The sequence below is a fragment of the Sturnira hondurensis genome, unplaced genomic scaffold, assembly GCF_014824575.4.
Source record: "Sturnira hondurensis isolate 20B ecotype Veracruz unplaced genomic scaffold, ASM1482457v3 Scaffold0000780, whole genome shotgun sequence".
NCBI classification, from domain to species: Eukaryota; Metazoa; Chordata; class Mammalia; order Chiroptera; family Phyllostomidae; genus Sturnira; species Sturnira hondurensis.
In genome coordinates this window covers 17,742,548-17,753,623 of record NW_028073411.1, presented here as the reverse complement: position 1 = coordinate 17,753,623, position 11,076 = coordinate 17,742,548, and the positions used below count along the sequence as shown (strand labels likewise).

Sequence of the window (11,076 nt, the reverse complement as noted above, 5' to 3'; positions counted from 1 at the left end):
GGGGTCCATGACTGCACAGGCACCAGGGGGTGGAAGGAGTCCTCTCTGTCACTTCGGCCTGGACTCAGGTGCCCTGTGCACGTTTCTTCAGTGTTTCCATGTGCGAGTGTTTGTGCATATTGCCTGCGGGGCTGTCTCGGGCACAGGGGACCCGCAGTGAGCAGAGCTGGCCAGGGCTGCCGTTCCCGGGGCTCGTTCTGCTGCAGGACAGGGTGTGGACTGCCAGGCACTGGGGGGCAAGGGAGAGGGGTTCGCGGGGCCCTGGGAAGGCAGGGTTCTGAGGGGGACATGCTGGGAAGAGACGGCAAGGAAGGGTGGAGGGAACCCAGCCAGGGCTTTGAGGACATTTCGGAGAGGGGCAGACACAGGTGGGTGAGAAGCCAGATCCCAGCCGAACGGGGAGGTGGCACCTGCAGGATCCGTGGGGGCGTCCAGGCCCTGCAGGGAGGGAAGGGAGGGGCGCCCGGGGAGAGAGTCGGTGCTGCGTGCGCAGCCGGAGCGTGTGGCTGCTCTGCAGGGGCTTCTGTTCCCAGAGGCCATCGGGGTGCAGGGAGCTGTTGGAGGTGTGGCTGGAGGAGGTGACGGAAGCTGAGGGTGACCCTGGGAGCATCGAAGGCCGTGTGGACCTGAGTTAAGGGGAGGTCAGTGGCCCCGATTGTGTGCTGTGCTCCTGTCGAATGAGCCACAGCTTGCTGGCGTCATGGCCGTCTTGCCAGAGCAGCAACACTGGGGAACGTGAGGTGAGGAAGCTGTTTGAAATGAGGCGGAGAAGGGCTCGCTTGTCACGACGAGTCCCGTGGGAGAGCGGGGAGGGTCGGGATGGGGAGCAGGTCCCTGGGGACGTGGCATGTCAGAGCCCCTGGCAGGGACAAGTGCTACTGAAGTGTGTTAGTGTCACGGGAGTTGGTAGTAGGTGGAGGGCAACTACCCCGGTCCCCTCCCCTTCCGTTTTGGTGTGTAAGTGGCATGTGTCAGCGGCCTGTCACTGAGTGGTGGGGTCGGGCCTTCTCCCACTTACTCTGCTCGGAGCTGACTGGGTTCAGTCAGCGCCCCCTCGTTTAGTAACGCTCCGTCCGAGCTGTGGTTTGTGTGCATCGGTCAGCACCGACCGTGTGCTCGCTGTACTCTGATGGGGCTGCAGGAGTGCAGAACTGTGAATCAGAAAGAGAGCTGCCCCTAGGAGCTCCCAGGTCTGTGGCAGGTCTAAAACAAATGAACGTAAAAATAACTATAGTAAAAAGCAGATAAGCTGGAAACCGAATGTGCCTTGGCTTTTGGTTTACATTCAGAAAAGCAGTGGGAGCTGGCTGTGAGTTTGGCCAGGGGTCAGCCGACTTTTCTGGGAGGGGCCAGATGGTCGGTGTTACTCAGGCCTCGAGGTTCTCTGCCTTTGCAGTGCGGAGAAACGGCAGTCACCGCTGAGCCCCGGGCCTGCTGTGCGGGACGCAGCCCGGGCTGCGGCGTCCAGCCCCCGTCTGCGCTGTATTTTCAAGCTCCGGGTCTTTCCTGTGCTGCTCTGAGCACAGCCAGGTCTTTCGGATCGATTGTAACGGTGCAGGAAGGCCTCTGTGAGTTTGTGACGATTCTCAACACATTAGGAAGGAAGACCTTTGAAAGAGGTACTTTCTGTTTTCTGAATATTCACTTTCTAGAACTAGGTTTGCTAAACGTTTGCAGAGCTGAGACCCCTAGTGATCTACTTAATGAGTAGATTAAAATGGTTTCTAAGTATAAATGTAACTTAGCATTCAAGTGGTATCTCTGAAGTGCTCAGCAGTTTTTATTTCTTGTTGAAAACTCCCCTAATTTTTCATGGTAAGGATTTACTTAGCCAACCCCTTATTTACTGACAGCTCAAAGATCTTTTGTTTCACTGCCTTTTGAAGCACCACAGATGCTAAACCAGCAAAATATGAATTAATGCAGTTTGGTCAATACTTTGAAATTGGAGTGACTGTTTTTCCTTTTTAAATATTTTATTTAGCTTTAGACAGAAGGGAAGGGGAAGAGAGGGAGAGAAACATCAGTGTGTGGCTGCCTCTAGAGTGCCTCCTACTGGGGACCTGGCCCTGCAACCCAGGAAAGACCAGCAGCACAGAAAAGACCCGGAGCTTGAAAATACAGCGCAGACGGGGGCTGGACGCCGCAGCCCGGGCTGCACCCCGCACAGCAGGCCCGGGGCTCAGCGGTGACTGCCGCTTCTCCGCACTGCAAAGGCAGAGAACCTCGAGGCCTGAGTAACACCGACCAACTCTGTGCCCTGACTGGGAATGGAACCAGCGACTCTTTGGTTCGCAGGCGGACACTCAGTCCACTGAGCCACACCAGCAGGGGCTATTTTTCTTTTTTAAAAAAAATTTATTTATTTATTTTTAGAAACAAAGGGAAGGAGGGAGCAAGGGAAACATCCATCGTATGTGCCCCAACCTGGGACCCCACCCACAAACCCAGGCATATGTGGGAATTGAACCAGTGACCTTTCATTTTGTGGGACAAGGCTCAGACCACAGAGCCACACTGGTCAGGGCACGGAGTGGCTCTGTGTAGTGGAGGCGCTCTTTGCCTCAGCCCCCAATCTTTGGTTATTGTTATGAGGATTTTCTGTGTTTCTTTTTGACCCCGGGAGTTTTTTTAAAATTTAATTTATTTATCTTTAGAGGGGAAGGGAAGGAGAGAGGGAGAGAAATATCAATGTATGGTTGCCTTTCATGCATCCCCTGCTGGGAACTGGCCTGCAACCCAGGCATGTGCCCTGACTGGTGACTGGGAATCGAACTGGGATCCTTTGGTTCGCAGGCTTGCGCTCAGTCCACTGAGCCACACCAGCCAGGGCATCCCAGGAACTTTTTGACTCCATCTCTGCTTCTTACATAGTTACTCACCAAGAATCCCAAGCAGCGCCTGGGCTGCAAGGGTGATGGCGCAGCTGGAGTGAGACAGCACCCTGTGTTCAAGGACATTAACTTCAAGAGGCTGGAGGCGCACATGGTAGAGCCCCCGTTCTGCCCCGACGTGAGTGCCGTGGGGCCATGGGAGTGGGCGGGTCCCAGACAAGGCTGGGCCTCACACCAGCGGCTCCGCACCACCTGCTACAGCCCACGGAGTGTCGCCTCTGCCCGGTCCCCTTGGATCTGGCCCCTCTCTTCCCACCTTGCACACTACCCCAGACCTGTCCTCACAGGCCGTCCCAGCAGCGCTCTGGCTTTGGGCCTAGTGTTCCCTGTGGACTGTCACTGCTGGTGGAGCTAAGCCTGTGTCACCACCCTTCTCAGAAACCTCAGCACCACCCCCTCCACAAGCCCTGCAAGGCCCTGTGGTTACTGGGGTCCCTTCCTTTTTTCTTTGTGGTTTTGTAACTTTTTTTGACAATCAGCAGTGAGTTCTCATCCACATTAACTGTTTGTGGATTTCTGAAAGTGGTGACAGGCATGTAGGTGACCAATGTATAGAGCTTGTTTGGGGAATCTTCACCCTCGTTACGCTTCCTGGACAACTGCCCCGGGACACGGTACGGGACGTTCCTTGGTCCTTTGGCCCGGAGAGCTTTGTGGAGCCTGGTGCTTGTGTGCACGCCTGCGGTTCCCGTCTCCTTCACGGCAGAGTTCCTGATGCCTCTGAGGACCTGAGGGGCACACTTCTTGAAAGCCAAAGGACCAAGGATGTGAATATTGTGAATATTGGTGGTGTACTCTCTGGTCGCTGCCTTGCTGGTGGCAGAATGGCCCTTTTTCCTGCCACCTGTCTCTGCAGGAGCCATTATGCTGGGCCCAATTTGGAAAGCCAGTGTCCCTTTCTGATGTCAGTGCTGGCATGCTAGCTTCCTCACCAGTGTCCCAGAGGTCCTGTCCACACTGAGGACCCTGGCACAGTCACTTGTGTGTGTGTGTGGGGGGGCCCAGATGGACACTGGGCTATGGGCTGGGCACACGCCGGTGCTGCGTGGCCACAGGCATAAGCAGAAAGCACCCGAGGCTGGACGCAGTGCTCAGAGTCTGCAGTGAGCACGCTCTGCAGAGGCGGACACGAGGCGGTCTGCAGCGTGTGGTGTTTATGGTGGCACAGGTCGGGGCTCAGCTCAGACCCGTGCCTCTCACACGGGAGGGTGTGGCCTGGCCTCTGCTGAGGTGGAGCTCGCTCCAGCAGCACAGAGCTCAGTGAAACAGTTACCGGAGGAGCACGACACCAGTGGGGACTTCAGATGGAATCGCTGGTCTCAAGGGCCTTCTTTCCACCAGGCCCTGGGGCTGCCTGAAGTCTGGGGCAGGGCTGGCCTGCCTGAGACAGTCTTCTCTGAGGAGGGAGGGAGGGACAATGGTGGTGTACTGCTGAGACATGCAGGACAGAGGATCTGGACAGTTCTGGGGGTTCTCTTGAATTTAATTGGAGGACCCGTGGGGGCCAGGTGGCTGCAGAATCTGATGGTGATGTGTCAGGTACTTTCATTTGAAAAAGGGGGCCATATGGGTTTTGAGCCTTGGGCTGGGGCCCAGTCCTTGCCAGCCTTCCCCTGGACTGTGTCCCCACCTTGTGGTGATGGCTGCTTTCAGTGAAGTTCCGGCCAGTGACAGCAGGAATATGACTTCTTGGTTACCACGCTCATCGTGCTGTGTGCTCTCAGAGCTGCAGGTGTCTTGCATGAGCTGGGCCTGGCCCCACTGCGACCTGCTGCGCTCTCCTCACTCCCTCCCAGGGGCACAGGCGCCGCACTGACATGTCCTGCCTGCTTCCTGACCCCTGCACCCGAGAACTGCAGTGCCAGGCCCTGTCCCAGAGGCGCTGCCTTCATTTGTGGGAGACCTGAGATGAGCTCTGATGGGGCCTGGGGCCTGGGGCCTGCCATTTTTTGCTGAGGTTAGGCGGGCACTCAACACTGGACATGAAGGAGGCCGAGGGTCACATGCAGGGGTGAGGGTCCAGGGCCAGAGGCCTCCGTGTTCCCACAAGAGCACCTGGCCACCCTCTTCACCGCAGCTGTCTGTCATCTGTTGCCCACTGCAGGAAAGGGACGTGTGGGCTCTTCAGAGCTGTGTGGGCGAGGGAGCCGGCTGGTGGGTGTCTGTGGGTCTGTGGCTCTGACTGCACACGACCGGGGAAGGGGTCAGAAGTGCTTCAGATGAGGGGCTTGGCCAGCACCAGGACCGGAGGTGTTCAGGCCTCGAGTCCATGTGTCCTGTGTCCTTAGTGGTTAAGGAGACCGAGGGGCTGGTGGCCTCACGGCCTGCGCCTCCCTGTTCTCGGGGCACAGCCGCATGCAGTTTATTTCAAGGACATCCTGGACATCCGGCAGTTCTCGGCAGTGAAAGGCGTCGACCTGGACTCCTCTGACCAAGCCTTCTACAGCCAGTTTGTTACGGGGTGTGTCTCCATCCCCTGGCAGAATGAGGTACTGCCCTGGTCAGCATGGCCAGTTTACACCCCAGTTCTGGTGACAAAGCAAAAATGGGGCGGGTGTGTGTGTGTTGAGAGGTAAAATTACTCACGGCAGCTGCCCCACGTCCATTCAAAGGAGGCAGACGGACGGTGGCCATTGGGTTTGATGGGGCATCTGGCCCTGAGTCCAGCTTCCTAAGCGGGGCTGCTTAGCACAGTTGGGGGGCACATTACCCCCCAGGAAGAGGCCAGGAGGCAGGGCAAGCGCGGATGGAGGCCGGGGCTGGAGTGGCGCTGGGCTGGAGACAGCCGACTGACCTCGGCGTCTCCCCCACGTCTGCCCTGCCCCTCCGTGGATGCAGATGATTGAGTCCGAATGTTTCAAGGACATCAATGAAAGTGAAAATGAAGAAACCAAGTCATTCGATGTAGGAGAAGGAACCTGTCAGCCAGCGGCCAAGCGAAAGAGAGGCCTGTACAGATTCCTCAGGAAGAGAATAATGGTAAGACATCTTGTTACCGTGGTTTGGGATTTTTAATGCGATGTGTCGGAAAAATACTTCACGAAGTTAAACTGTTTCTCTTTTCAATGCCTCTCATAGAGAAGGCATTTCGCACGGTTGAAGAGCCAGCTACTGCAGACAGTGCTATTGAGCCCAGGTAGAAAAACCGGCACAACAATGCTGCTACGGAGACCGCTCTCCTCCAAGGGGAGTGGCTTAGCAACACTCAGAACCAGAGGCTTCTACGGATGGCAGGGCGGTCCACGCTAGACTCAGAAATCAGTATCGTGCAGAACAATCACAAACAATACTATTATTTAAATTTCCACATTACAGGTTGATTCTCATTTGCCCACATTCGCATGGGAAGCTGCCTCTCTTTTAAAAATGGAATTGTGCTTTAGAAAAATTTTCTATGGTAGCATTAAATTTAGCAATTTTCCTCCAAGCCAAGTTTTCTCTCGGATTTAGTGGATTATCCTGCTTTGTACTCTCTGTTCTTGAGGGCTTCATTCAGAGGCTGTCTACTGACACTGCGTATGAAAAAGTCCTTAGGCGGTGAAACCTTGGACTGCATGGACCACGACTGCACCCCCTCTGAGAACTGGGCTGGGTCTGGGCAACCCAGGCGCTCCCCGGGAGAGCCCGCCTCCTCCAGTCTCCATGCAGTCGGTGCTGCGTGGAAACCGCCTCACTGCCCGCCCCCCCCCCCACCGTGGCAGGGGAGCCTGCCTGGGAGACCCGCAGCCAGTGGGTGCGTCCTGCCAGTTGAGGCCACTCCCCTCNGCGGTGAAACCTTGGACTGCATGGACCACGACTGCACCCCCTCTGAGAACTGGGCTGGGTCTGGGCAACCCAGGTGCTCCCCGGGAGAGCCCGCCTCCTCCAGTCTCCATGCAGTCGGTGCTGCGTGGAAACCGCCTCACTGCCCGCCCCCCCCCACACCGTGGCAGGGGAGCCTGCCTGGGAGACCCGCAGCCAGTGGGTGCGTCCTGCCAGTTGAGGCCACTCCCCTCGCTCTCCCGGAGTGTGAGGCCCGGTTGGTGGGTGGGCACGCGCCATGGGGGGTGCGAGAGGAGAGCCGTACCAGGGGGTTTGTGTGTGTGGATGGAGTGTCCCGCAGGTTGTGAAATACAACGTGTGAGGGTTTTGACCGCCTTAGAGTCAGTCCCCAAGTTTTTCCACCATCGTTTCCACCTGAGGCAAGCGCAGGCAGCTCGGCCCAGGGGAGTCACTGATGGCGTGTGCCATGTGTTGCAGGGCTGCATCCATTAACCCTGGAGCTGGCGAGAAGGCGGAGCTGCCCACAGGACTGTGACGCTCACTGTGCAGAGCCTGACCCCCAAGCCCAGGCGCTCTTGACTCAGTACCCATCTTTCCTGTGAACTGCAGTAAACAGGTGTGACACATGCTAAGCCGATGAGTCTGCAGACTCTTTTACATTAACAGCCGAACTGTCTTTTTGCTAGAGCTGGACTGAAGAGAAAAACCACCCCAGGACCGCTGTGGTGTCTAGAAACCCCCAGGTGTGGACACCTCGTGGTGACGCTCGAGCCTCACATGTACCCACGGAGTGCAGAGGAGGGGGCCTGAGCACCGGCCCACAGTGTGCGGAGCCAGGGTCCCGTTTCCCACACACCCTGACTCCGACGGCGAGCCAGAGAGCGCCGAAGACGGAGAAAATCATGAAAGCAGCCAGAGGGGGAGCCCCCTCACGTTCAAAGGCGCAGCCGCTGACTTGTGGACAGCAAGGACCGGGCAGACAGTGGGGTCCAAGTCTTCCACGTGCTCAAGGGGTTACCTGCCAGCCTTGAAGTCTGTATCCAACCGAAAGTCCACTACAAATGAAGACAAAACAATGACATATTCAGATAAGTTGAAACAGATTTTAGCAATAGAAGATCCACTGTAAGAGAAATTCTAAAGGGTGTTTTCCAGGCAGAAGAAAATGGTCCCAAGTGGAAGATTTCAGAGGCAGGAAATAATGAAGAGGAATAAAAATGGCAAATGTGGGGATTAATGTAAATAAATGTCGACTNTTCAAAGGCGCAGCCGCTGACTTGTGGACAGCAAGGACCGGGCAGACAGTGGGGTCCAAGTCTTCCACGTGCTCAAGGGGTTACCTGCCAGCCTTGAAGTCTGTATCCAACCGAAAGTCCACTACAAATGAAGACAAAACAATGACATATTCAGATAAGTTGAAACAGATTTTAGCAATAGAAGATCCACTGTAAGAGAAATTCTAAAGGGTGTTTTCCAGGCAGAAGAAAATGGTCCCAAGTGGAAGATTTCAGAGGCAGGAAATAATGAAGAGGAATAAAAATGGCAAATGTGGGGATTAATGTAAATAAATGTCGACTGCTGAAATCGATGACTGTGTGTCTTTGGCAGCGTGTGTGTGTGTTTGATGGGTAGGTGCCACCAAAGTGCCCTCGGGACTGCCGGCCTTTGACCCTCCTGGCTCTGCTTCCCGCTTCCTTCCTTCTCCAGCTAAGGCCTCACCTGCAGGCTCCCACTGGGTCTTGCATCCGGGCAGAGGCCACTGCCCCCTCCATCCGTGTGTGCGTGGGGGGTGCCAGGCTGCTTTACCATCTGCGTTTCCTCCGGGGCGGGGTCAGCCATAAGTGTGTTGCAAGGCTTTTATTTTTAGCTTCTCACAAAAACCTATTCTTTTATGTTCCCCTGCCCCGAAAATTTGAAAGCTGCAGAAAAGCACAGATTAAGATACAGAATCACCTAGTAGCCCTGCCCACAGAGAGCCAGGTCGGAATCTGGTAACCAGGCCCCTCTTCTGTGTACACTGTTCTCCTGTGTCTGAAGAGAGAGGCAGTCCTGCTGCGCACGGCCGCGCACCCTGCTAACGCGCGGTGAGCCGCCTCCTGTGCCGCGAGCCATCTTCCCAAAGTGACCCCCCAGCATTCGCGTTGTTCCCGCTTTTTTGTGCTCAGTGTTGCTGTGCAGGGACCACCCTCACATACACACAATTGCTCTCCGAGAATAAGAGATGAGAAGCGTCTCTGCTGTGTGGGGAGTGTGCCCGCCGGCCAGGCTCTGGTGACACTGTGCCAGATTGCCACCTGCGGTGCCAGTCTCTCTTGGCTGTTTTCCTGGACGATGCCAAGCATCTCTCTGTGCTCAGAAAATCTGCCTTGACTGTTCCTTTTTCTGTTTTTTCAAGATTTTATTTATTTATTTATATTTTAGAGGGGAAGGAAAGAGGGGGAGAAACATCAATGTATGGTTGCTTTTCGTGCATCCCCTGCTGGGAGTTGGCCTGCAGGGAACCGGCCTGCAACCCAGGCATGTGCCCTGACTGGGAATCCAACTGCAATCCTCTGGTTCGCAGGCCCGCGGCTCAATCCACTGAGCTACACCAGCCAGGGCTTGACTGTTCCTTTTTCTAAGGCTTTCTTACAAGACTTCTTGTCAGGATCGTAACAAGTTGTAGGTGACTCTCTGCCATGGCTGACAAAGCCATGATCTGTTGTGGTGGCAGGAGGGCTCAGTGACCCCTGACCTCTCTGGAGCATACAAACAGAATAACCTGAAGCAACAGTGTTTTAAACAAAACAGAATTTAATTCCTCCCCAATTTCTATGAGATGGGCAGGCCAGGCTGGCCTGGCTTCACCCAGTTGCCTGGAGCCTGGCTCCTCGCAGCTCCACCATCCCAGGATGTGGTGTTCATCCTCCTGACCCAGACCCACTGCTCAGTGCCAGCCAAGATATCCCACCCTCAGGCAGCGGGACACTTCCTGGAACCAACACTCATCACTTGTACTTACAGCTCATTGGCTAGAATGTATCTAGTCGTGTGGCTACTCTCCACTAAAAGGGACGAGAGGCAATGCATTTTAACTAAGTGGAAAAGTGCCCAGACGAAAACTGAGGTCCCGGCACTGAGGGTCAGGAAAGCGTCCTATCGAAGTTCACGCTGAGTGCTCACCTGACACTCTAGAACGCGACTGTACTTGGAGATGGCAAGGTGAGGTCGAAGGGGTGGGTCCCGGGCCAATATGCCTGGTGTCCTTATAGGAAGAGGTGATTAAGACAGACACGCACCGTGGAAGACCCCGTGAAGACCCAGGGGGAAGAAGCTGCCTGCACCCCAAGGAGAGCGGCCTCGGACGAGGAACAGCCCTGCCCACACCTTGGTCTTGGCCTTGCAGCCTGCGGGGCTGGGAGAAGGTAGGTTCCTGTTGCTGAGCCCCGAGGTCTGCGGCACCTGGTTACAGCAGCCCTGGTGAATGAGCTCGTCCACTGCTGTGTAAGCGGCCGCACAGGGGCTTCACAGCACATGCTCAGGGTCTCACAGCTGCTGTGCATCAGGAACCTCGGCACGGCTCAGCGGGTCCTTCGCTTCCCGGTCTCCCAAAGCCCAGTCAAGCTCCAGCTGCCTCTTACCTGCAAGCTCTATGGGGCAAAATCCGCTTCCCAGCTCACGTGGTGTTGGCAGGATTCAGTTCTTCTGGGGCTGCTGGATGGGAAGTCTCCATTTCTCCCTGACTGCTGGCCATGGGGGCCTCTGTCACATGGCAGCTGGATTCAGGAACGTGTGCAAGCCCAGAGGAAACAGAGCCAGCAGGAAGCTTCAGTCTTTTGTAACCGAGTCCCAGGAACGCCACCTCTCCTTTGGTTGGCTAGAGATACGCCCCCAGGGGCACCCCCGTTCAGGCGAAGGGCACTGTACAGGACTTGAACTGCAGGAGGGCGTCCCTGGGCCACCTTAGAAGGCCACAGCACCTGGCGGTCCTGTGACACGTGGCTCAGGACCTTTCCCAACATCAGGGAACTGGTACTCAAGGCTGGCACACGCGGTTCTTCCCACGAAGGGGGGGCTACTGCTGTCCCCTTGCAGACAGGGGATCCTGAGGTGACGCTGGGTTTCCTTCCACCTGACCGCCTGGAACAGCTGAGGCTCCGAGAGAGGGCAGAGATGCGGCTTGTGGCCCGTCCTGCGCGGGCTCTGGAGGCTGCCGACTCTTGGCACTGCCTCCCCCGCAGCTCCGACCGCTCCTTCCGAGGCTAGCCCACCTCCTGCGGGGCAGGTGGGACCGCTGCCCAGGGGTCCTCGACGTGGTGAGGCGCCTGAGCCCGGGCCCCTTCGTGGCGCCCGCCGTGCACCAAGCAGGAGTCCTCGTCCCCCGAGGGGTGGCAGAGTCAGTGCTGCCCGGGGTCTGCTCCCCGGGCACAGCGCAGGCGCT

General features: G+C 56.5%; 2 protein-coding genes across 3 annotated transcripts in view; one reads left to right on the top strand and one right to left on the bottom strand.

The window, feature by feature from the left end:
* The window catches only part of GRK4 (G protein-coupled receptor kinase 4), a 36,760-nt gene extending 29,405 nt beyond the window's left edge, over positions 1-7,355 (top strand). For both annotated transcript variants that reach the window (XM_037046778.1, XM_037046766.1), the window contains exons 10-13: positions 2,875-3,012; positions 5,246-5,383; positions 5,733-5,873; positions 7,134-7,355. In XM_037046778.1, the coding sequence (XP_036902673.1) occupies positions 2,875-3,012; positions 5,246-5,383; positions 5,733-5,873; positions 7,134-7,148 (432 nt within the window). In that variant the 3' untranslated portion in view covers positions 7,149-7,355. The remainder of the gene's footprint in view (positions 1-2,874; positions 3,013-5,245; positions 5,384-5,732; positions 5,874-7,133) is intronic.
* LOC118987580 (60S ribosomal protein L31-like) lies at positions 3,023-4,536 on the bottom strand. The gene is made up of 2 exons (XM_037046793.1): positions 4,525-4,536; positions 3,023-4,369 (listed from the first exon to the last, which is right to left on the bottom strand). Exon 2 carries the CDS (start codon positions 3,755-3,757, stop codon positions 3,278-3,280), a length of 480 nt encoding a protein of 159 aa, XP_036902688.1. The 5' UTR covers positions 3,758-4,369; positions 4,525-4,536; the 3' UTR covers positions 3,023-3,277.
* Positions 7,356-11,076: the final 3,721 nt, after the last annotated feature.